This window comes from Ruditapes philippinarum, unplaced genomic scaffold (assembly GCF_026571515.1).
Source record: "Ruditapes philippinarum isolate M1 unplaced genomic scaffold, ASM2657151v2 ctg5403_1_1_1_1, whole genome shotgun sequence".
Lineage (NCBI taxonomy): Eukaryota > Metazoa > Mollusca > Bivalvia > Venerida > Veneridae > Ruditapes > Ruditapes philippinarum.
Genome location: NW_026855734.1, coordinates 37,946 through 63,863, shown reverse-complemented (window position 1 = coordinate 63,863; position 25,918 = coordinate 37,946). Strand labels below are relative to the sequence as shown.

The 25,918-nt window shown below is 31.6% G+C and overlaps 3 protein-coding genes across 3 annotated transcripts; all 3 read right to left on the bottom strand.

Annotated features, from left to right (window-relative positions):
• Window positions 1-8,520: 8,520 nt before the first annotated feature.
• LOC132744260 (uncharacterized) lies at window positions 8,521-9,601 on the bottom strand. The gene is made up of 2 exons (XM_060732915.1): window positions 9,340-9,601; window positions 8,521-8,753 (listed from the first exon to the last, which is right to left on the bottom strand). Exons 1-2 carry the CDS (start codon window positions 9,599-9,601, stop codon window positions 8,521-8,523), a joined length of 495 nt encoding a protein of 164 aa, XP_060588898.1.
• A 330-nt stretch (window positions 9,602-9,931) lies between these two features.
• LOC132744259 (uncharacterized) lies at window positions 9,932-11,172 on the bottom strand. Its single transcript, XM_060732914.1, has 2 exons — window positions 11,010-11,172; window positions 9,932-10,173 (listed from the first exon to the last, which is right to left on the bottom strand). The coding sequence occupies exons 1-2, from the start codon at window positions 11,170-11,172 to the stop codon at window positions 9,932-9,934; spliced, it is 405 nt and encodes a 134-aa protein (XP_060588897.1).
• Window positions 11,173-17,043: 5,871 nt separating this feature from the next.
• On the bottom strand, window positions 17,044-24,616 carry LOC132744262 (perlucin-like). The gene is made up of 5 exons (XM_060732918.1): window positions 24,472-24,616; window positions 21,366-21,484; window positions 20,827-20,926; window positions 17,937-18,162; window positions 17,044-17,119 (listed from the first exon to the last, which is right to left on the bottom strand). The coding sequence occupies exons 1-5, from the start codon at window positions 24,527-24,529 to the stop codon at window positions 17,089-17,091; spliced, it is 534 nt and encodes a 177-aa protein (XP_060588901.1). The 5' UTR covers window positions 24,530-24,616; the 3' UTR covers window positions 17,044-17,088.
• Window positions 24,617-25,918: the final 1,302 nt, after the last annotated feature.

Sequence of the window (25,918 nt, the reverse complement as noted above, 5' to 3'; positions counted from 1 at the left end):
AAGCGACAGGGGAAGACAACCTATACCAGCTAAATCATGGTTTTTACCCCTAAGAATCCAAACATATAAAAAGGTGGATATGACCCAAAATTTAAAATTTCCCTTTTCGATTTTGGGTTTAAAGGGGGGAAAAAATTTTCCCTTTTAAAAACGGAAACACACACTTATACCAGCCTCACAAAAGGCCCAAAGCCCGAATTGGCAAAAATTTAGCTAAAATTTTCCCATGTATTTTTTTAAAATTTTTTTCGACTAAAACCCTCGGCAAAAACCAGAGTTTTCCCAAAACCGACACATTTTAAAACCCCCAAAAAAAACAGGGTTCAGCCCAATAACCCCCCACTAAATGGAAATTCACCAAAATTTGGGTTCTGAGTATCACAGGAGACTTTAAGGAAATGGCAATATATAACCCTAAAACAATTTTTTTACTTTTTTGATTTTTTTGGTTTAAAACGTAGGAAAATATTTTTTGGCAGCACCCCCTTATCCCAAGCGGACCAATTTTCCCACGAAAAACTTTTCAAAAGTAAATAACTAAGGGGGCAAAAAATTTTTTTTTTGCAAAAACAGGGGTTAAGGGCCCAGAGTTAAAATTTTTATTTAATTTTTAACCAAAATTTCCTTTTGAAAAAATGGAAAAACAACAGTTTAAAAAAAAAAAAATTTCTAATGAAAAAACAATCTAAGTTTAACAAAGACCACGTTTTTTTAATTTGGGGGACAGGCTTCCCAATCTTTTTCCCCAAAAAACCCTGCAATCTTTTCAGACATGTCTAAAAATTTTCCATCTTCAACTTTTTGCTTTGTTTCCTACCCTTTAAACCGACTTTAAGTAAACTAAACCAGAAGAAATTTCCCTTCAATCTTTCGTAATGTTCTTCCAAAGTATTTTGCCATTTTTTCATTTTTTCCTCTAAACGAGAAGTAAATAAAAAAATAAGTTAAATAAAAAAAATAAATTAAAATTTATAAATTTAAAAATTCCCTTTTTTTGACTAAAAAAAATATCCAAAACCATAAAACTTTGTTTTCACACTTAAAAGAGTGAAAACAAAAAAAGAAAAGCCTTTTCCCAAAATAAAATATTTTAAAATTTAAAAAGGCAAAATTAGGGAAAACGGGAAAAAAAAATTGGGTTTTAAAGTTTTTATGCCTTAAAGGACACCTTTATGCAAAATTTTCAAAAATAATTTTAAAGGGTTTTCAATTTTGGGTGAAAAAAATTTTTTAAAAAAAAGGCTGGTATCAGAAGGGTTGTTTTGACAAAACAAATAAGCCCAAAGTTGTGGAAAAATTTTTTATTTCTTTTAAATTTTGGGAAAATGAATTTTTTTTCAATTTTTTTTTAGAAAAACTTTTTTTTTTTTGTATTTAAAATATCGAAAATAGAACTTTTTTATAATTAAAACAACATGTTTAAAATTTTTTAAATTAAAAAAATTAAAAAGGTCACATTTTAAACAAAGGATATTTTTTTTCCAGTTCCCGGGAATTCCATTTTACAGTTAACCGGGTCAAAAAGTGCAAGGGAGGAGATTTTGGGAAAACCCACTGGCCCGTTTATGAAAAATGAATAAAGCATGACTTGTTTTTATCAAAAAAAAAAATGTATATTTTTTCTTATAAAATAAAGGGTATTTAGTGCGCATTTGCAGAAATTAAAATGATAAAATTTTCCCAACTTTTTATTGAGTAAAAAACGGGAAAGAAAATTTTTTTGGTTTAGTATCTTCCAATAATTTTTATTATAAGAAAAAAAAATTTTTAATACAATTGTATTGGTGGCTGATTTTGGGCCATTTTGTATTTTTCGTATAAAATTTTTTCAAAAACAACTACAAAAAAACCGAAAACAAAAAATTAAAAAAAAAAAATTTAAAAAAAAAAAAAATGGAAAAAAAAAACAAAAAAAGGGAAATCCCTTTTTTAAATTTAAAGGGGAAAAAAAAAAAAAATTTTTTTCAAAAATTTTAAAATTTAAATTTCTAAGGTTTTTCCTTAAAAAATTAAAAGGGAAAAATTTTTGTTTTTAAAGCAAAATTTAGAAAAAATTTTTTTTTTTTTCAAAAAAAAATTTTTTCGAAAATTCGCTAAAAAAATTTGAACATTTAAATTTAAATTTTCATGTTGGGGTCTGAATGAAGGAAATTTTAACCAAATTAAAAATAATATTTTTTAAAAAAGTTTTCCCAATTTAAAAAAAAAAATTTTTAAACTTTGGGGCCACGGAAAAAAATTGCTTTTTTTGGGCCCCGGAAAAAAGTTTCCGAACCCCCAAAATTTTTTTAAATTTTTAAAACGAATTTTTTTTGGAATTTTTTTTAAACCCCATAAATTTAAAATTTAAAAAAAAAGCCCTTGGGCTTAAAAAAAAACTACATTTTAAACTTGAAATAGGGATGACACGATTTAGAAAATTTTTAGGTGGATTCTTTATCCGGGTCTTTCCCCAAAGAACTGTTCGGGACTTTTGGCACTTTTACGGGAAAAATGGGTTTTTGAAGTTTTTGTCGTCTGTCTTTTTTTTCCTTGCGTTATTTTTTTTTTATTTTCATGTAAATCAATGTCAAACAAAAAATACTTTTAGGAAAAAATTGAAAAAATTGCCATACAAAAAACAAGGACAAACTTTGCAAAAATTTTTAATTGTTCGTTCTTTTAAAGAAATCACACTGGCCATAGCTTTCGTAAAAGCGGTGGATCAATCCAGCGACGTTGGGGTATTCGTCGCAGATGCGGTGGATAACAAATGGCCGTTTGCTGTTGTTGGTAAATTTATAACAGAATTTTTCTTTATGTTTTAATGTTTTACGGGAAACCCCTAGTGAGTCTGGAGCCACATATGTACTCTTATTTCCAACTTATTACACGCACACCATTAATTCATTGCCATTTATGCAAACACTTTTCTGTACAGTTTGACGCCACTTATGCCTAATTTTGGATAAAAACACATACAAATGGTACAAAACGACTTCTAAATACACCGGCACCACATCGCATGGATGACACTTAGACAAAGCAGCCATATTTTGGAACTTTTGGAAATTGTTATTGCTTGTTTATAAAAGAATTGACAAAAAATTATTACAACGCAGACGGCGGTGGAATCGATTGCAGTGCGGTGGGCCCGATACAATTATGTCTTTTTTGATGGTTTAACTTGACATAACGCAATTTTCATTTGAGGAAAAAACCCTTTTCTAACTTAAACATCAGAGAGATGGATTTATTTCGTGTTTAAATACATATAAATGACCGAGTTCCACTTCCATTTTCCTTCCATTGAAAGTTCCTTTGACTGGTATTATCATAGAATACTCGTAAAGATTAACAGGACGTGCTTGTTGAATGCAGAGAACAATCTCAGTTTTTAATGACACTGTGTTATACTGAGAACACTAAAACACCAATTTATATAAATTTTTATTTTTACAGCGGAGTGTTATTTGAGGAAAAGTTTTCTATCTATTACTTTTGTTAACACCTGCCCGTGATAGATTTTTTTCCCTTAAATTGTGACGTCGATATTTATCGAAGAGAAATGGTTTTAAAATGGCATTTTTTTAAAGAATTTAATGTACCTCATATGATTTTTTTTTTAAAAAAAGGTAACAGAAATATTTTATGGAATTTAATACTTTCTAGAAAATGTGCAAATAATAAACTGAAAAACATAACAAAAGGAAAAACGATTTTTCAGACGTATGTATAAGTTATCTGCCCCTGAAATAACCCCAAATAAGTAAACAAAAATCAAATTCACGTGAAGAAAATGGGATTGGTGACCTTTAAGTTGTGTTCGCTTGAAAAATTTCTTTTATCATAATATAATATCATACCAAGTTAAAAAGACTTTAAAAACCGTTTTAAACATATTTTATTAAGTTTTTTAATACGTTTTTAAATTCAGTTGTACTATGAAGAACTTTTCCATTTGGCTTTTATTATCATATAAACAACCAAAATCAGGCCTTTAAAATCTGCTTGCCCCCCAAAAATATTGTTTTTGTAAAACCTACGTGTCACATTATATTCTTTTATAAAAGATCTATAAGAAAGAGAATTCTAAGGAAAATTTTAAGCTGATAAAACTAGTTTCTTCTATTCAAACGACACTTGACATATTGTCCTTGAAGCATAAAACACTTTTAGGGCTAACTCACTTAAAACAATTAAACAATAATCACAATTATTCTTTTGGTTGCTATTTTATTTGCAGTGTCAAAATGTTTTCAAATTATTTCTCTGAACAATAGAAACCTGTCGCGACTGATTTAAATAAATTGGGAATGAACACTTTTATGTTAATAGAATAAGGAAGATATCACATCATGTGGATATCATCGTTTAATATTACCAACACTCCAAAAAAAGTATGTAATTAAGAAACAATTTTACACCACAGGCACAGATATATACTGTATCATAGGCATTGTTTATAAATGTCTACTTTAAATTATGCTCGACACTCAAACACATGCAGACAGAAAACGGCCAAAAACAAATGCTCATCAATAAAGCACTTATATATAAATTGGTCTGCGCATCGGAAAATTTCCTTTCGGTGGTGCATCAAGGTCAAATGTCTTGACTCTTAGTTTCCGCCGGGAATTGGTTCTTCGTCAGTCCAAGTTGTTAAATGCATGATCTCTTAAGGAAATGTAAAGATAAATGGCACTATATATGTTCTTACTTTACTGCGAATTTTAACTCGAATGGTGCATTATTCAACAAGAAACAACTCAAAATCGATATCTGTTCACATACAAAAATACTTCAGTAATAAAACAAAATAGTTTGTTCAACGTGGACTATTCTATGATAACACCTGCCAAATGAGTTTTGAATGGAAGCGAAAATCAGACATCTATTTGAATATATAATTATATTATTAAACACAAACTAAACACTTTTTTTCGCTTAAAATAATGGTATCGGATCCACCGCACTGCGTTACAATCGAATCCACTGTCGTCTGCGTTGTAATCATTTGTTTGTCATTTATTTTATAAACAGGCAATTACAATTTCAAAATATTCAAAAATATGGTTTTTTGTGTGAGTATTATTCATACGATGCTATGCCGTTGTATTTAGGGGTCGTTTTGCACACATTTGCACCTGTTTTAACCACAATTCGGCAAAAGTGGCGTCCCCTCGTCAAACTGTTCAGAAATGTTTGGATAAATGGCAATAAATTGCATTGTGTGCGTATAATAAGTTTGAAGATATGGGGGCTCCAGTCTCACCATGTGATTCCCGTAAAACGTTAAAACATAAAGCAAATTTCAATCAAAAACTTACCGACAACAGCAAACGCTCAATATTTACCCACCGCTTCTGTGATGAATACTCCACCGCGCTGCGATGGACCCGCCGCTTCTGCGAAAGCTATGGCCAGATTGGTTTCTGCGAGTGAGTTGCGCGCCAGTCTATTTTTGTACACCACGCTAGCTGCATGCGCAAACAAAAGGTTATATAAGATGGGAATTTTCTATTTGTTTGGGTTCTTTGAGTTTTTTTTTGGAGCTGTCGAGTTGAGTTGTTATAGTTTCAGTGTTTAATTTGCTTTTAGACTGTTTCTAGAATATACTTATGATGCATGATTTTAGTTTAATTGATTTAATTATCATTTTTCACTTGGACTTCTTTTTTATTATACAAGCATAGAGTTCTAAACGATAGACAGTTTCAGTGACAGATTTCTGGGGGTAGGGGGAGGGTGTTGTTGTTGGGGTTTTTTTTGGTTTTTTTCTTTGGGGGGGGTGTTTTTGTTGTTTTGTTGTGGTTTTTTTTTTTTGTCTTTTTTTTTGGTTTTTTAAAAGCCAGAGTTATTTCGTAACAATATCACCAAGCACTTTTATACAGGTATGACCGAGTGAACAGTGTACTGAAATTTTGCTTCTCCCCTTTAACGTCGGAACACATCCCCTATTATTTCTAATTTGAGCTTATCCGGAGACTGACGGAAATAACCGATATGTTTCTATTGTTCGCAGATACAATACAGTTAGACTAATCAGAAGTTCTTACTTTTGAACAATTAAACAAATCTTCAACCGTTGCAAAAAGACCTCTCGCATGCTTCTTTTTAAAGACACAAACTTGTTATGCTCTTTACCAGTATTATGAAGTTCTACCAACGTCGTTACAAAGGTAGCAAAGTGTAAACAAAGTAGTATTTTGACTTCCATACAAAATACAAATTCACTATAATTATACAAATTGCCAACAGAGCAAAAGTAGCAGGAGAGAGTTCATGAATATTGCTAATAAGATTTTTTTTGAAACTGTAAAAAGATACCAAAAATAAATCAGAATCAGTGGATAAATTATATTTATAACTGTCTCAGCAAAAACATTATTCTGAGTTTCAAGAACCGATACAATAGCAGCTTTCGGTCATTTCCGTCACCATCCGGTAAATATGAGCAAAGTTACAATATTAGGGACTCAATTTTAAACAGTATAACACAAAACAAAAGACAATAAGTTCCACTATATTTGCCTGGTGTTTCTTATGATTAAGCCTTAAACAAACAAAAAATAAATTTTATATTCTTATTTGTTAAATATAGCTGCTTTCATCCAACAGACTTGTGGCAAATTCGATAAAGAAAATTGTAAGTACTGACCTTTACTATTTAAAGCCTTTGAATCGTTTATACACATGTATAAAGAAACAGATACTGCGATAATCAACAGTCCAATTAAAATTGAATTTACGAGGGTACACCATAACAAAAGTGGTGTACACTTCTTGACTGAATGAGTAGTTTTATCTGCAAGCTCCCTTGTACCATGTTGAAGAGTTTCGTAAATGTTGTCCTGTTCAGTCCGATTTTTTAACTCCATATCTACATTCAAATTATCATAGATTCCCGGTTACTATTAAAATTAAATCAAATCATATTTATTCATTCAGGATACAAACATTAAAAAGTGTATTTATTTTAATTACTTAGTTAGTTACTCTTCGAAACTTGTATCGTTTTTAAGTAGAAATTATTGTTCCTTGAACACTTGATACATTTTGCAATATCATGAAAGCATACTTAGGTTTTCGTCTGTTTTAACTTCCTAGTGATGTCATGAATAATAAGGACTGGGTTATGAATTAAGGGTAATTGAGTTATTGAAATATACAGTTCGACCTCCGATTTTTGTGAAAAAGAGACATGATGTATTTTGTTGTTGTTTTTAAGATCCTTTTTTTAACACTGACAAATGTGTTGCATTAGTTTTTATAAACGTCAATATGTGAACTGAAAATAATATCAAAAACCGCTTTGACTCTCATTTATGAAATGAAAAGAACTGCATACATTCATATTTTACATTCGGTAATTAAGTGAAATATAAAGAATATGATGTGTAACTGAGATAAATATCCAACTGAAATAGGATGCAATAAGCATATTTTATACATTTGTATTTTTATTAGACAATTTAAGTTACAAATAAAATTAAAGGTACAACGAACAGATGATTAAAGTGAAAAAAATTTGCTATTGCTATGTAATGTGCTATAAAGGGTTTATCAACTATAAATGGTCCATATACTATATATGGTCCATCGGCTATAAATGGTACATCAACCAAACATGGTTCATAACTATAAATGTTTCATCAACTATTAATTGTTCATAATCTATAAATTGTCCATCAACTATTAATGGTTCATCAATAATAATGGTCCATCAAGTATAAATGGTTAATCACTTATAAATGGTTCATCAACTATAAATTGTTCATCAACTATAAATGGTTCATCAACTATAAATGGTTCATCAACTATAAATTGTCCATCAACTGCAAATGGTTGATAAACAATGAATGGTCCATCAACTATACGTGATCCATCAACTATAAATGGTCTATCTACTATAAATGTTCCATTGACAATAAATGTTTCATCAATTATAAATGGTTCATAAACTATAAATGGTTCATCAACTATAAATGGTTCATCAACTATAAATGGTCCATCAACTATAAATGGTCCATCAACTATAAAAGTCCATCATTTATAAACCGTTCACCAACTTATACTGGTTCATCAACTATAAATGGTCCATCAACTATAAATTGTCCATCAACTATAAATGGTTCATCAACTATTAATGGTCCATAAACTATAATGGTTCATAAACTGTAAATGTTTAAACAATTATAAATGGTTCATAAACTATAAATGGTCCATCAACTATAAATGGTCCATCAAATATAAATGGTCCATCAACTATAAATGGTCCATCAACTTTAAATGGTCCATCAAATATAAAAAGTCCATCATCTATAAACGGTTCACCAATTTAAAGTGGTTCATCAACTATAACTGGTCCATCAATTAAAAATGGTCCATCAAATAAAAATAGGTGGTTAACCAACTATAAATTTTCCATCATTTATAAATAAATGGTCCATCAGTGGTTTTTGAATAGCTCAGCATGGTACCATAACTAGATAATACAGTTAACTTTAAATGATGCATCAACTATAAATAGTCGATTAACTATAAATGCTCCGTCAATTTAAATGGTTCATCATCTGTAAATGGTTCTTCAGCTATAAATGGTTCATCAATTATAAACGGTCCTTCAACTATAAATGTTCCATCTCCTATTGTTGGTCCATCAACATTAGATGGTTCATCAACAAAAAGTAGTCCATCAACTATAAATTGTCCATCAACTGTAAGTGGTTCATCAACTATAAGTGATTCATCAACTATAAGTGGTCCCTCAACTATAATGGTTCATCAAGCAAAAGTGGTTCATCAACTATAAACTGTCTATAAACTTTAAAGGGTTCATCAACCAAAATTGGTTTATCAACTATAAGATGTCTATCAACTATAAACTGTCCATCAACTATAAATGGTTCATCAACTATAAATGGTCCATCAACTGCAAGTTGTCAATCAACTATAAATGGTTTGTCAAATATAAGTAGGCGGCCATAAACAGAAAGTGGTTCATCAACTATATGTTGTTCATCAACATTAAATGGTTCATCAATTTTAAATTGTCCATCACTCATGTATTGCCCATCAACTGTAAGTGGTGCATCAACATTAAGTTGTTCCTTTACTATATATCATCAACTATTAATGGTCCGTCAACTGTAAGTGTTCCATCAACTATAAATGGTTCATCAACCAAAATTGGTTTATCAACTATATGTGGTCCAACAACTATAAATGGTCAGTCAAATATAAGTAGGCCATCAACGAAAAGTGGTTCATCAACGAAAAGTGGTTCATCAACTATAAGTTGTTAATCAACCTTTGAATGGTTCATCAACTTTAAATGATCCATCAACCATCTATTGCCCATCAACTGTAAGTCGTCCATCAATTTAAGTGGTTCCTTAGCTATATATGGTTCATCAACTATAAATGGTCTGTCAAAAGTAAGTGGTCCATCAACTATAAGTGGTCCATCAACTAGTAGTGATTCATCAACTATAAGTGGCCCATCCGCAATAAATTGTCCATTAAATATAAGTGGTCCATCAAACAAAAGTGATTCATCAAATTTAAGTGGTTCATCAACTATAAATGGTTCATCAACCATATCTGGTTCATCAACCATAAGTTGTCCATCAACTATTTATAGTTTATCAACTATTAGTGTTTCATGAACTATAAGTGGTCCATCAACTATAAATGGTCCATCAAATATAAGTGAACATAAACTATAAGTGGTCCATTAACTATAAATGGTCCATCAACCAAAAGTTGTTCATTATATATAAACGGTCCATCAACTATCAATGGTAAATCAACCCAAAGTGGTTTGTGAGAAGCTTTGCATGGTACCATTACTAGGAAATACAACTAACTTTAAATGATTTATCAACTTCAAAAAGGTCATCACCTTTAACGTTTAATCAACGTGTAGTAGTTTATCAACTATAAATGGTCAATCAACAATAAACTGTCCATCAACTGTAAGTGGTCCATCAACTATAAGTGGTCCATCAACTAGTAGTGATTCATCAACTATAAGTGGTCCATCGACTATTAATGGTCTATCAAATATAACTGGTCCATCAACCAAAAGTGATTCATCAAATTTAAGTGGTTCATCAACTATAAATGGTTCATCAACCATATCTGGTTCGTCAACCATAAGTTGTCCATCAACTATTAGTGTTTCATGAACTATAAGTGGTCCATCAACCAGAAATGGTCCATCAAATATAGATCATAAACTATAAGTGGTCCATCAACTATAAATGGTCCATCAACCAGAAGTTGTTCATCATATATAAACGGTCCATTAACTATCAATGGTAAATCAACCTAAATAGTTTTGTCAGAAGCTTAGCATGGTGCCATTACTAGGAAATACAACTAACTTTAAATGATTTATCAATTTCAAAAAGGTCATCACCTTTAACGGTTAATCAACGTATAGTGGTTTATCAACTATAAATGGTCAATCAACAATAAATTGTCCATCAACTGTAAGTGGTCCATCAACTAATAGTCGTACATCAACTAGTCGAGACAAGACCTCGAAACTGAACACTTAGAAATTGTATGGGCTGACTTATTACTTCCTAAAACTAAACCAATTTTAATAAATTCATGTTATAGACCTCCAAAACAATCTTATGTTGACTTTTTAGATATGTTTGAAACAGTTTTGTCTAAAATAAGATCGGACACTGAATGTTTTTTCTTGGGTGATCTAAATATTGATTGGTTGGACAAAACATCTTCTGTATTTATGAAATATGAATGTGTTCTTAAAATCTTTAATTTAACACAGATTATAAAAGAACCTACTAGAATTACATTAAATACAAAAAAGTTAATAGATCATATATTATGTAGTCATTCTGATAAGGTTTTTCAGTCAGGTACTTTACCTATTGGTCTTAGCGACCACCTGCCTGTATATTGTACAAGAAAATTACAAAAAGGCACTTTTAATAAACACAAAAATATTATTATTAGATCAATGAAAAACTACTCTGCTGAAATTTTTATACATAATCTTAAACTTTGTGACTGGTCGAGTATGTTTACGGCCAAATCTGTCGATGAGTCTTGGCTACTTTTTAAAGATATGTTTTTATCAGTTTTAAATGTAGTGGCTCCTGTAAAAGAAGTAAGACTTAAACAAAGGAGTGAACTTTGGTTAGACTCTAACATATTAGAATTAATTAATATGAGAGATTATTTTTTACAAGAATTTAGAAAACATAATCAGAAAGATATGTATAATAAATACTGACTTTATAGAAATTTAATACAGAGACATATAAAAAAGCTAAGTCTGGATACATCTCACATCAATTACAAGAAAATAAATATAATCCAAAGAAATTGTGGTCTCAATTAAAAGACCTTGGTTACAGTAAAAAAACCAAATCTTCACCAAATATTGTACTTAACATAGATGATGAAAATTGTTTTGAACCAACAAAAATTGCTTGTCATTTTAATCAGTTTTCTACTACTGTTGCTTCTGTTTTGGTGGATAAATTGCCAAATCCATTTAACCTTTTTTCTGTAGAATCAGACATCTAGAATTCTATAAGAACAGAAATCCAGATGGAAATAAATTTCAATTACATACTGTTAGTGAAGAATATATATATAAAGAGCTTTGTAAATTAAATTGTTCTAAAAGCACAGGATTAGATGAAATTCCAGCAAAATTTCTTAAAGATGCTGCACCATTTTTAAAGATACATATTACCTTTTTAGTGAATAATTCTATTACATCTAAATCAGTTCCAAATGAACTGAAATGTGCTAAAGTCAAACCATTATTCAAAAAGAATAACAGATCTGATGTTTCCAACTATAGACCTGTCAGTATTTTATCTATTGTTTCAAAAATCTTAGAAAGAACTGTATATAATCAGTTAGAAAATTTTTTAGTTAAGCAGGGACTATTATATGAATTACAAAGTGGTTTTAGATGTAATTATTCTACTGACTCCTGCCTAATCCATCTCACTGACCATGTAAAAAGTCAAACTTCCAAAGGACTGCTCACCGGTATGATTATGTTAGATTTACAAAAGGCGTTTGACACTGTGGACCATGACATCTTGTGTAGAAAGTTACAAAAAATGGGTGTGGAGTCAGTAGAATGGTTTCAATCTTATTTAACTGGTCGTAGTCAAATTGTAAATGTAAATAATACTATGTCTGAAGCTATGAATATTACATGTGGTGTTCCTCAGGGAAGTATATTGGGTCCTCTATTGTTTCTATGTTATGTCAATGATATGAGTATTAGTATTAGCAAAAAATGTAAGTTTATTCTTTATGCAGATGATAGTGCAATTTTATATTCACATAAAGATCCAGATGTTATTTGTAATGTTTTGGGTGAGGAACTAGAAAATTGTAGTAAATGGCTTGTTGATAATAAGCTATCATTACATCTTGGTAAAACAGAATGTATTGTTTTTAGTTCTAAGAGGAAATTGTCAAAACTAGAGCAGTTTAAAATACACTGTAATAATCACACCATACAATCTCAGCCATCAGTAAAGTATCTCGATTCTATCTTGGATAATGATCTCTCAGCCACTTCTATTGTTGATAATATAGTACAAAAAGTAAACTCTCGATTAAAATTTTTGTATAGACAAGGCAACAGTTTGAATATGGAGCTAAGAAAACTATTATGTAACTCTTTAATACAGTGTCACTTCGATTATGCCAGCTCATCTTGGTATAGTGGCCTTACTAAACAACTTAAACATAAACTTCAAGTAGCACAAAACAAAGTTGTTCGTTATATTCATGGTTATTCTTCTAGAAAATCATTGAAAGTTATTGATTTTAGCAGTATTGGGTGGCTTAATATAGAAAATAGAGTCATACAGTTAAGACTCAATCATGTACACAAAATATTTAATAAAAAGTGTCTATCTTATATGTATGATAACTTTTCTTTAAAGTCTGATGTTCATTGTTATAATAGTAGAAACAGTGTAGGGAACTTTCATATACCCCATGTTAATAGTTTTACAAAAAGTACATTTTTTTCCAGGGTATTAGGGATTGGAACATGCTCCCACTTGATATTAAAAAGGAAAGTAACTTTTTTAACTTTAAAAAGAAAGTAAAAGCTGAACTAAGCAAAAATATGAAACAATTTGAACAAGCTGATTTTATTTTTTATTAGTTTTAGAGATAATTGTTTTAATCAATATAGTATGTTTTATATAAATGTATCTTGTGATTGGTTTTGTGATATATATAAATAGATATCTTTCATTGGTGTGTTAACATGTCATATTCATAGTATTATTCCTGCAAATATGTGATATATGTAATTAACATAATGTGCAATAGAAATTAATATTATTTGATCTTAGAAATTTAACAGAACAGAACAGAACAGAAAATTTATTCAGTCTTATGCATATACAGCACATCGACATCAACCAATATATATATATATATATACATTTGTGACAACAATGACATAGTTAAAACACATAATTATATACAAGTTACATAATCAAAGAGAGTGTTTCTAAAGTTTAGATATCACATAAATCGATTAACAAAAAATGTTACTGATAATAAATTACTCTTTCCGGATATTAGTAAATGCAATACATGTGTAGTTCTTCCTCTACGCGGCATTTAAAAATTCTTGTCGTTTATGGAAAGCATGTTTTATATACACATCAGTCCAGTATATCATCTCTAAGTATGGACCTGAATGCCAGTTCTCAAGAAAATATATTCTTTACCATCAAAGGATCCCATTGGAAATAAGTTCTCTATTTTATATTGAACTTTCATGGGTTATCCTGTGTTGTATATATTGTCTTGAAGTCTACAAGATCTTTGATTTAATTATAAATGTAAAGTTATTATTTTTCAATTAATTACTGTGTTAAAAACAATGTGATAGATATAACTGTGATAATTGTCTTAATTTGTTTTGTAATATGACACATATATATATATATATATATATATATATATATATATATATATATATATATATATATATATACACAAATAAATCAATCAATCAATCATTAACTATAAGTGGTCCATCAGTTATAAATGATCCATCAAATATAAGTGGTCAATCAACTATAAATGGTACATCTACTACAAGTGGTTCATCAACAAAAGGTGGCTAACCAACTATAAGTGGTACATCAACTATAAATGGTCCATCATTTATAAATGAATGGTGTATCAACTATCAGTGGTTTTTGAGAAGCTTAGCATGGTACAATAAATAGGAAATACAATTAACTATAAATGATCAATCAACTATAAATTGTCCATCAACTATAAATGCTCCGTCAATTTAAATGGTTCATGAATTATAAATGGTCCATCAACTATAAAAGGTCAATCAATTATAAATGGTCCATCAACTATAAATTGTCTATCAACTGTAAATGGTTCATCAACTTTAAGTGGTCCATCAACTTTAAATGGTTCATCAACTATAAATTGTCCATCACCTGTAAGTGGCCCATCAACTATAAATGTTTCATCAAGTAAAAGTGGCCAATCAACTATAAAAGGTGCATCAACTATCAATGGTCCATCAACCAAAAAAGTTCTGTCAATCAACTATAAATGGTTCATCAACTATTAGTGGTCCATCAACTTTAAATGGTTCATCAACTATAAATTGTCCATCAAATATAAGTGGTCCATCAACCAAAATTTGTTCAACAACTATAAGTGGTCCATCAACTATAAATGGTCAATCAACCAAAAGTGGTCCATCAAATATAAGTGGATCATCAACTATAAATGGTCCATCAACCAAAAGTGGTTCATCAACTATAAGTGGATCATCAGCTATAAATGGTCCATCAACCAAAAGTGGTCCCTCAACTATAAATGATCAATCAACTTAGGTGATAAGGATGATAACTCGTGCGTCGGCATGTCGACACATTTCAACGCAACAAGACGTCTTCTATCATTGTTTGATGGGATCATAAAGACGTCTTGACAAAGTCTGTTTCAAGGCATTTCGGCATATATTTTTGTCAGTGATATAGTTGATGAGAATCGAGAAAAACTAAGTCAACCTATTCCCTCTTGACAAGCCTTGTCATATCTCTGCTCTTTTGAAAATATCACGACATAACATCATTGACACTGTTGGAAAAACCTTTTTGAAGTACATTTCGGTAATACTGTTCGATAGAAACTTTGAAAGGTAATTTGAACTGAGTATAAGTTTGTTCCTGCAATGCATTTTGCATGTACAGACTCAAACCGAGTCTGCAATTTTCATGTTCTTTGTTCCGAGTGATCACACTTTATCCAGATTTTTATTTAACTTGTAGTTACACAAGATGATTAACCTCAGTCAGTGCTTGCTTAGCTACCTTTTACATCAGAATGGTTAGAAATATTGTTGACCAGACTAATATTTGACTGTTTGCTAATGCGAAATGCACTTCATTTTGTATAGACATTGATGGAAGTAAAAATGTCCTTATACAGATGTTTATAAATACGCCTTTAACTTGGTATCTTAAAAATGGTGTCTTCCAGTATAATACTTATACAATAAAGCTGTAAGTAACTTAACTGATATACTGTCATTTACACAGTTACCATGTGTTCAGACGGCCCTCAGATGGAACCTATTTGTACTTTACTTACATATACAAAACGTAGTAGGTTTACAACCGTAAATAGGCACATATATGTGACTGTTATACTGCCAATCACTTCGTCAATAGCAGACAAATAAACAGAATAGTTTAAGGAAACACATCAGACGTCCGTGTTTTGTGTCCCTCTGCATTTTACTGTCATAAACTATGCTAAAGTATAGTTACCAGCAGTCTATTCAGCATACAAATGAATACATAATGCATTACATATTGTTATAATATAAATTATTATTGATATATCTAACAGATATTCTGTTATCACTTTAATAGGTAGAAAAAAATATTAACAAAACAGCAGATGTGGCTGTTAACTGAAAATTTCCTTTTAATGGTATCCAGATACCTTTTTAATAGTAAATGAATATCAATAAATTTATATAAAAAAACTAACGGAAGTAATTTTTCTGGTTTTACTGCCAGCCAGATAGATAAAAGACTATAAAATGCACTTCAAATGCGAGTATATGCATAAAACTATTTGTTAAAGTGTCCCTTGAAAAGTTTAGCTGAAAGGTTATTTGGACAGAACTAAAGTAATTCACCTTGTTTTATTTCAAGTAAGGTTATTCAACGAAATGCGCAGCTTGTGTTGTAAAAGTTAATTCAGAAGACATATTAAAGATCGAATTAAACATCAGACTGATACACTTTTAATATATTATCCGGAATTGTTTTCTTAATAACGTACGGTTCAAAACATTAAGTTTGTTAATGAAATCAACGATAAAGTTATATATGAAGTTAGTCAATCAGTACTAGATGGGTGGGATTGAGCTTCCGAATAAGAATTAGGCCGTACCAATGGTCCCCGTCTATTTTATTTTAGACAAAAGTTATGTGGACATGTCCTGATACAGATGTTGTCAAGATTTTATTTGACTTCATCAAAACAATGATAAAACACGTCATGTCGAACAAATATAATTATGTTAACATGACCACATATGAATTATTACGTACCACGGCATCTCAGCGGGTCAATTCAAGCTTTCATAAAATAGCTTTTTTGCTGGATCATAAGAAAAAGACAGATCTTAGGAAAATGATTTTTGTGGCCAATATTTATTCAAGAACATGAAATAAAGAACAATGACCGATATATGGGCTCTCTTTCCTAGCCACACACTTATGTAATATTTATTATAATAATTATTATTATAATAATTATTATTATTATTATTTATTTTCGACACTTATTATTTTACTTTATACCTACTATACCTACAACGCTATGAGTCCCTACCAGGTAATGTTGAAATCAAAGACTTGGTTCATTTATTTTTTTAAGAAGTCCACAGGGCGGCAATGTAATTTCAAACTTACAAAATAATTAGGTACATGGAAGTGGCTACCCCTCGGAATAAATAAAACAAAACATCAATAATTGTTTTCTTTTTATGTATTCTTTATTCATGTTACTGATTCTAACTCAGCCGATTATTGCATTTCCATTTCGTACTCTGAAATAAATAAAATTCTATTGTTATTTATAACAATAAGACACTTTAAAAATCGACTTTTGGTCATTGTAAACCTGGCTTTTAATTGCAGCACTCATCGTACTTTCTTTTATGGTATTTACAACGAAATGCCTGTCCGACGTGACCATCGCGAATAGCGGTTAAGTTACCGGACAACCAGTTGACAGTACTGTTGACGGCCGAAAAATTCACACGCTTAACGTGTAACAAGAGAATTTCATAAAATAATCTTTCATGTCTCACTCAAAACATGTTTCATTTGTGAAAATTGTGTAAACTTTGAATTTGCCATGGGTCACTTGCAATTACTTAATTGGTGAAGATGCTTAGCAAATGACTCTGAAGTGCGAACTTGCATGGTTCTTGGTGAGATATTTGGACGATTAAGTGCATCGATTTTTTAAAAAAAAGTTTTTCAATTACTCAGTTAAGTTTATTCAGATTTAGCTTTAATCTGTTATACAATTCTTGTTCATAGCTTTTATCATAGAAATGCTTAAAATAAACCCATCTTAAATTCTTTATTTTGTAATTGTCACAATAACATGGACGACAGAAATTTTGCATTGCAGGACAAGTGTATTTGTGTTTTAGTTATTGTAACAAAATATATAATGAAAGCGAAATGGTAAAAATGTTTTTAAGAGAAATTTCAAGGTTAAATCAGGGTCTTTCAAATATTTGAAAGACCCTGGTTAAATCGCATACACAAACGCACACTATTGACCACGCACACCCACACCCAGGCACAATCGCAGGCAAAATTAAAGCCCAGAGAAAATGTAGTTTATCTTACGGGACTTCGCAAATGAAACCCTCTGGTAAATCGCACGGCGCATCATTCCATTTATATTGCTCCATGTCAAATAATGCCAGGCAATTTTCACCTGTCCCACTGTTCGGCTCGCCCGGTGCCCAATTAGTGTACATTTGCACGTACTCGTCTTTCTTTATCCAAACCCATGTGCCCTCGTGCGTGATGTCATTAGCTCCCAACCAAAAGTCCTTTTGAACAGGATTTGCTGACAACAAAGTCATAACAATTGAAAATCGATTAAAGCGACTGTTAAAATGAGAGCCTCGACACTTCCGTTGTATAACCCTCAACCAGAACAAAACTGAAACATGTTCCCACAGTTTCTAAAATACATACGCTTTTTCCTTCTTCTTTTCCTATAAATGCTATGCCACGCAGGGCATTTTTCGAGGGCTCTCATGTACACTGTTGTACAGCGTCCACCGGATATAGCCCCTAAAAACACCAAAAACGAAAGTAGAAAGCTGCACACCGACTACACCTAAAGTAATGTTTTAACTTATTTCTTCATCATAACTTCATCGATTTTTCCAAACTAAACAATTTTGAGCAGCTAAATGGTTCTTGTTTAAGAGCAATATTTGCTTTTGTCTGCAAATTGAATACTTTGTGTAAACTTGGTGATAAAATGTAGCGTATTTGTTGATATGTGCGAACGATGTTGATATTTACCACTAAATCAAGCCCAAAACGCATGTGCTGTATCAAAATTCGCCATTTAACACAAACTATAGTCCTCCCTCTACTTAGATTTGAGTTTACACCCTTCAACTCGAGCTGCTTTTAACAAAATTTGCAAAAAACGGCCTTGCCTTGTGTACAGAGTCTAGCAAAGAAAACAAATTTAAGTGAACGGGGTGTAGTAGTCTAATGTACAGGGTTTAGTAGATGTGTACGGTGTCTAGCAGTCAAATATTTTTAAAGTATAGGTTTTTATATTATTTTCAATTGGAAATAATCTCATTTCAGACTAAACATGGGTAGATTAGAAGACGATACAGAGGTATTTGGTAAATATTTTAACTTTTTAGTGTTTTTGAGCCTAACAGTATAGCTGCGCTTAATTTTATTGTCATACCATCAGCTGAATAGTGTCTGTCGGTATTTATAAGACATGTTGAGGAGTCTTCTGACCAACTCGCTGAATGGAAATGGTCCGAATGGGGATTTATATATATAAATGTGTAACTAGCCTACACATAAGACATGAGGTTGATAATTGATCAGACAATTAAAAGATTATGCACGAGTGTCATTTTCTACAAAACGGCATTAGCACTGTCTTCTATAATTCAGTTTTAGCCGCCTTATATAAGCTATTAATCGACTCAAAAGATACCGTAATAATTAATATGCCGAATAGACTCTTGGCATTGTTGAACTGAAAACATAAATACCATTATTATCATCATCGTCATCATCATCATTGAATAGTCATCATTATCATTATATTTTTTAGAAAAAGCAGCAACGTAAGCGGCAGCATTGTATTTATTAAACAATATCGAAATCACAAGTGAGGTCACCCGAGTTTGACTGCAAAAAAATATGAAAGACTAGCCACAAAAGATAAATCTAATGATTAACCTAACTAATCAAGGCGGATATTTTACCAAAGCTCATTAACATATTGTTTGTTTTTCAATGAAGTCTTAAGACCAGTGAAATAATAACCCAATATAACATGTTTAGATCAAGCATAACCCAAACATGGTTTGAAATTGTTTAAGAAAAATTTTAGAATTTGCTGTACATAATGTTCTACCACTATATAATGAAATTGTGGTCTTTTGAGTTTTACGATTTCCCTATCAACTTTTAGTCACGAATAAAAAGTGGAATAGCAGGACGGAAACTGTTTACTGCAATAAATATACATGTTGCGTAACATGTTTATAATTTAAACATTTTCATCTTTTATAAAATTAATATCATTCACTTCACAATCCCTGCTCCCGACATTAATCGTTATTTCTCCATCAGCGTACGTGTATATGCTCTGGTACTGAATTTATTTTGCAGAAAATGACATTCGTTTTCCTACTACACCCCGTACAATCGCTAACAGTTTTCCATCTACACCCCGTACACATCCGTGCTAGACTCTGTACACAAGGCAAGGTCGTTTTTCGCAAATGTTGTTAAAAGCAGCCCAAGTTGAAGGGTGAAAACTCAAATTTATGTAGAGGGATGGCTATAGTTTGTATTAACGGCGGAATTCGATACAGCAAATGCGTTTTGGGCTGGTTTTAGTTGTAAATATCAACATCGTTCGCAAATGTCAACAAATACGCTACAATTCGTCACCAATTTAACAAAAAGTATTCAATTTGCAGACAAAAGCAAATATTGCTTTAAATCAAGAATCATTTAGCTTTACAAAATTGTTTAGTTTGGAAAAATCGATGAAGTTATGATGAAGAAATAAGTTAAAACATTACCTTAGGTGTACTCGGTTAACAGCTTTCTACTTTCGTTTTCGGTGTTTTTATGGGCTATATCCGGTGGACGCTGTACAACAGTGATGTAAACAGATAAAAAAGTGAAAGAGCCAGTGTTCAGTGGCGTAATGGAATACATTAAACAGAAAACAAATTATTTTCCTTCCAGCATATTTTTTTATAAAACTGATATAGAGAAGATTTAAATAATATCATTTTTAACGATGTAACAAATTCATTCATTCATTCATTTATTCATTCATTCATTTGTCGAATGTATTTTAACATGATTATGTTCTAATTCTAAAAAAAACTTAATATCATAAGAAAAAACAGCTTACTACAGTGGATGATTTCTTAACGTAAAATCTGAACGTGACTGTCACGAAGTATACACAAGGAAAAGGTAATTTTAAGAAAAAACGTACGGTATTTTGTCTTCAGTTCTTTCTCAAGGAACAACTGTTCCGACTCAGACTCAATGCTTGCAAGTGATCCTTCACCGTCCGCATATATTCCACAATATGCCTGAAAATACAGACGATAATTTGAGCACAAGGAAAGCAAAAGAAGGACTGCTAACAGTGCGGCTTCAAACCAGGTCAGGGGCAAGTCGTTATTTCCGTAAGCAAGAAACTTTACACTCATTGCTCAGAACTGGTTGGTTCCAGGAAAAGATTCGAAAGCTGATCAGCTTATAGCTTCATACAAAATCGAGCTAAAATAAATTCATGGAGGATGTCCGTTGTCAAAATTCCAGACATGTAAAGGGTCCTTTTGAAAATCCGAAAAAAGTCGAAAATGCAAGGCATACACGTTCGCGTTTTTGAAAATTAGTTTTATAAGGAATTCTTTATATGTCTGGAATTTTGGCAACAGACGTCCTCCACATAAATTCTACATAAACCAAATGAAATTATATTACATTACAGGAAAAGGGAGATAATCAAGTGATTTGGATACTAACCATTGCATCCCACCATTTTAAAGTGGGTGTAGCGAAGATGTGGTAACAGGAACTGTCGTGTTTTATAAAATCTATTGGACATCCTGTTGACGTCTGCCGCTCGAATCTGTTGCCCAAAGCTGTAATAAAACAAACTTTAATATTCAAAACCATGCATTACTGGATGGCTAATCAGTAATTTACAATTTCCTCGCAAATTACGGACTACTTATACAGTCAAAACTGTCTTAAAGACCACATCGAAATAATGATAACAAAGAAAAACAACTTTCATAAATAAAATGGAATGAAGTTACCTCTAATTACAGAACACTTGTCCATAAAGGCTATGATTTGTCTTCTTCTTTTTTTCTTTTTTTTTTGTTAGGCGGCCTTTGTTTTTGCAGATTTGATTGTACATGAAATTCAGATCGAAGTTACTTTTGTTATGCAATGCAATCACGCTAATAAGACCACTGACGCGACTTTGCAAATTTTGTGTTTAAATATATAGTGGGTTGGTCTCATGAATGTCAGGTAAATAACAAAGCAGACCGTTTACATGATTATGTATAAATATGGTATCTGTTTATTTTTTTGTGATTTTTCTTTTTAAATTCTCTCTAATGAAAACAGATTTTGCTCATATTTCACTTTCATGTATAGTTAATAACTGGTATTGTTGGAAAGGGTTGAAATCTTGCAGCAAAAGTAACCCTTTTCAAATGACATCCCGCTATGTGGTATAACTCGTAAGGGTGAGCAATTCTTGAAAAATGACCGTCAAAGTTATGGAACTTGCCATACATATGTAAATGATAATAAAGATGGTATTCTTGTCGTTGTTTTTGTTGACTGATAATTATCTCTGTCACTAATTTTTCCAACGTGCATTTGTTTCCAGCATTTTTTATGTAAGTGCAACAACCTTGCATAAATACGAGTAATTTAGTTAGATAATCAAATGACGAAATTACTTCAAAAACGTGTCCAGTAACGCAGAAATGTGCAAATAACGTAAAAGTAACGCCACATCTGTGTAACGCTATTGCTAAAACGAATGACACAGTAAATAAACGAACCAAAATATTTTGTTCTAAATCAAATTTAAAGAAATGAAATAGCGCATACGGCTGCTACGACATTTTTATACTTTAAGCAGCTTAACAACCTGATTACCGTTTTGAAAGTGACTTTTGTGTTTTCGTCAAATAAATATGTACATTTAACACATTTAAAATATTTTTTCATATTGTGTATACCTAAGACATTTGTCAAACTTCAAAGTGTCGTATAACATTAGATGGGAACTGGTATAATAATAATTAGCTACGTTAAATGAGATAACCCCCGTTGCTCACGAATTCAGCGTTACCTGGTAAAAATGATCTCAATGTTTTATGTGTTAAACTAAGTGTTATATAACACGAGTAGATTAGACGATGTCTCGGGTACATCTAATATAAAAAAATCATAAAGTAATATGTTCGTTATTGTATTTAAAGATATCAACGAAGCTAAACATCGTCATCAATACGCTAGTCAGGTCGTCATTTTCAAGAATAATCTTGAAAAGTAAACATTTTCTTGGAAATATTTTTGATGAGGTTTAAAGTACACTGTCTCAGCAACCGTATGCGCTTATTCATTTCTTCCATTTTTGTGTACAGTAAAACGTATGGGTCCATTTACCTATCACGGTGCTCGTTTTAGTCACTAAATTGCACAATTCTGTGTTACTTTTGCACAATTCCTGCGTTATTTGCACATTCCTACTTTACTGGATATACACGGTGGTATTTATTTACAAAGTTTTAAACAAGTGATAAAAAGTGCTTTCAAAGTTCTTGGAATTATTCTTGAATTTCATATTGCTGTTGATGTTGTTTGTTTGTTGTTTTGTTTGTTGATGTTGTTGTTTTTATATGTAGTTTTGTTTTTCTTTTTTTTCTTTGTTGTTGTTTCGTTTTTTTTATTTCTTACTACTTAAAGTTCTTCAACATTTGCCCCCGCACAGATTATATTATTTAAGACATCATGCATTGACATTTATATTGACGTTGTTTTTGTTTTTGTAATTTTTTTACTATAATATTTTTCATGATGATAGTTTACGTAGTTTAAGTGCGTAAATGTATGATCTCGATCTCATAGAGCTATGATCATTTCATATTATCAACATATTAATGACCTCCCGTACGCCATTATCTCCTGCACGCCGCCATGTACGTAAATGGATATGTATTACCCTTGCAAGGTTATGAAGTCCAGTGCTAAAACTGTGAATTCAACATTTTCTTTTCGCTAATAAAACTTGCACGTACCTTCTTGACTTTTATTCAAAATTAAAGCGTAGTTGAATTATTTTTCGACCGTAGACTGTCTATTTGAGCTTGACCCTCTGTGAATTACACAGGGAATAATTGTACTGGCAATGCACATGGAATAAGTGTCCTGGAAATACACAGGGAACATGGAACAACTGTCCTGGAAATACACAGCGAACAACTGTCCTGGGAATATACAGGGAATTACTGTCCTGGAAACAAACGGGGAACAACTGTTCTGGTAATACACAGAGAACAGCTGTCCTGCAAATACATAGGGAACAACTGTCTTGGTTAAACACAGGAAACAACTGTCCAGGGAAAACACAGGGAACAACTGTCCTGTAAATAAACAGGAAACAACTGTCCTGGAAAAACACAGGGAGAAACTGCTCTGGTAATACACAGGGAACAACTGTCCTGGTTATACACAGGAAACAACTGTCCTTATAATACATAGGAAACGACTGCCCTGGAAAAACACATGGAACAATTTTCCGGGGAATACACGGGGAACAAATGAAACAAAAACAAGAAACAGGGAACAAGATTTTGCCTTTGGTGTGAAAAGGGTGTGTTGCGCACATCTCAACTATATAGGCCTATATATATTGACCTGAAGCTTATATGTTCAGGTTTGAATTAAGACGAAAGGGATCGACTTTCTGTGCGTGGGCATGTTTTTGTCCTAGATAGTATTCTGTTCGGATTTAGAAAAATCGCAGTACTGACTTAAAAATAACGAAAATATTTTTTGTTATGTCTAGATTGTTTTGTAAAAGATTATGAAAAATTCTTACCGCCATATGCACTAGTAATAAGAAGTAGTTGTCCAAATATGTAAACAAGCTGAACCATGTTTGTGTCTGAACAGAAATGCCTGTCTTGTCTTTGAGGATATTGTCAGACAGTTTATGAAGGTTACGCGCCATGCATGATAAGTCTGTAAATAGGGAGTTATAACCGGAAGCATTCGCACTTTATCGGCTCTTCGGAAAAGGATAAGAATAAGGACAATCGGAACGTCTTCGTCTAATATCTACAATAACCTCGGAGTTAATACGGATGAATACCAAGTGGTACAGATGTAAACAGAAACAGACAGTGTAAGCCTTAATTGTGTTAAGCGAATGCATATATTTGACATCCAAACGAAGATAAAGACTGTTTCGGTACAATTATAATTGGAAATATGTCTAACAACCATTTTTGACGAAATATGCCCAAAGATATACAATCTTAAACAAATTCGACTAGGCATTTTGTCCTTTCGGTTTCTACAACCATAATAATAAATATATAAATAATGTATATTGCTTTTGGTATATACATAATTTATTTTAGTTCAATTGTGTAGGAAGCTATAGACACACTTTCAAATCCGTTCCTGGAACCAAACAGTACTGAGCAATGAGTCTCAAGGAAACAACGACTTGCCTCTGACTGTTCTAGAACCCATGCGGCTAGCGATCATTACATCACTAGTCCGACGCCTTAACCACTCGGCCATGCCTTTTTCATCTATGCATTCATTTATTTTAGGTGGACTTTTACTTGATATATTGACTTGTCAAAACTCCCAGTATGAATTACCATTTGTTTACATGTTTAGTTTCTTATCGTACATGTAGGTCAGTCCCAAATACAATTTCCGGTCTATATATTCATACCATGTTCGAGGTTCTTATCCTAAGACTGACGAAAATCCTGAAACGTTGCGATTGATAGATACCTAATAAGGATTATAAAATCGTCGAGGTGTTGTGATTGGTTTTCGAAGTCAAAAAACAACAGAAGGAAAAGATGGTTGAGGTAAAAAATACAATGTAACAGGCTAATGAATAACCCTTTTCTGGATCCTATAAAGGTACCGAAGAAAAGCATTTGAGAAATAAAAAAACATTTCTGGGGCATAATGGGCCTTTAACAAAGGCGGAGCATAAAGTGTCAGCTTTCTTTCCTTTATCCAGTCACAACTTTAACCTGCAAGATTTTAAGAAAAGTAATAATATTAACAATGCATGAATGCATTGAATTAAATGAATAACATGTTATTTACAAAGAATCACTGATTTTGCAGTATTTATCATCATATTTCTACTGCGAGACTGATACAATAAGGTTTATTTTGATCTTGATTTGGTAAATTACCTGGAATGATTTCCCGTTTTGCAATGTGTAAATTACCTGGAATGATTTCCCGTTTTGCAATGGGTAAATTACATGGAATGATTTCCTGTTTTGCAA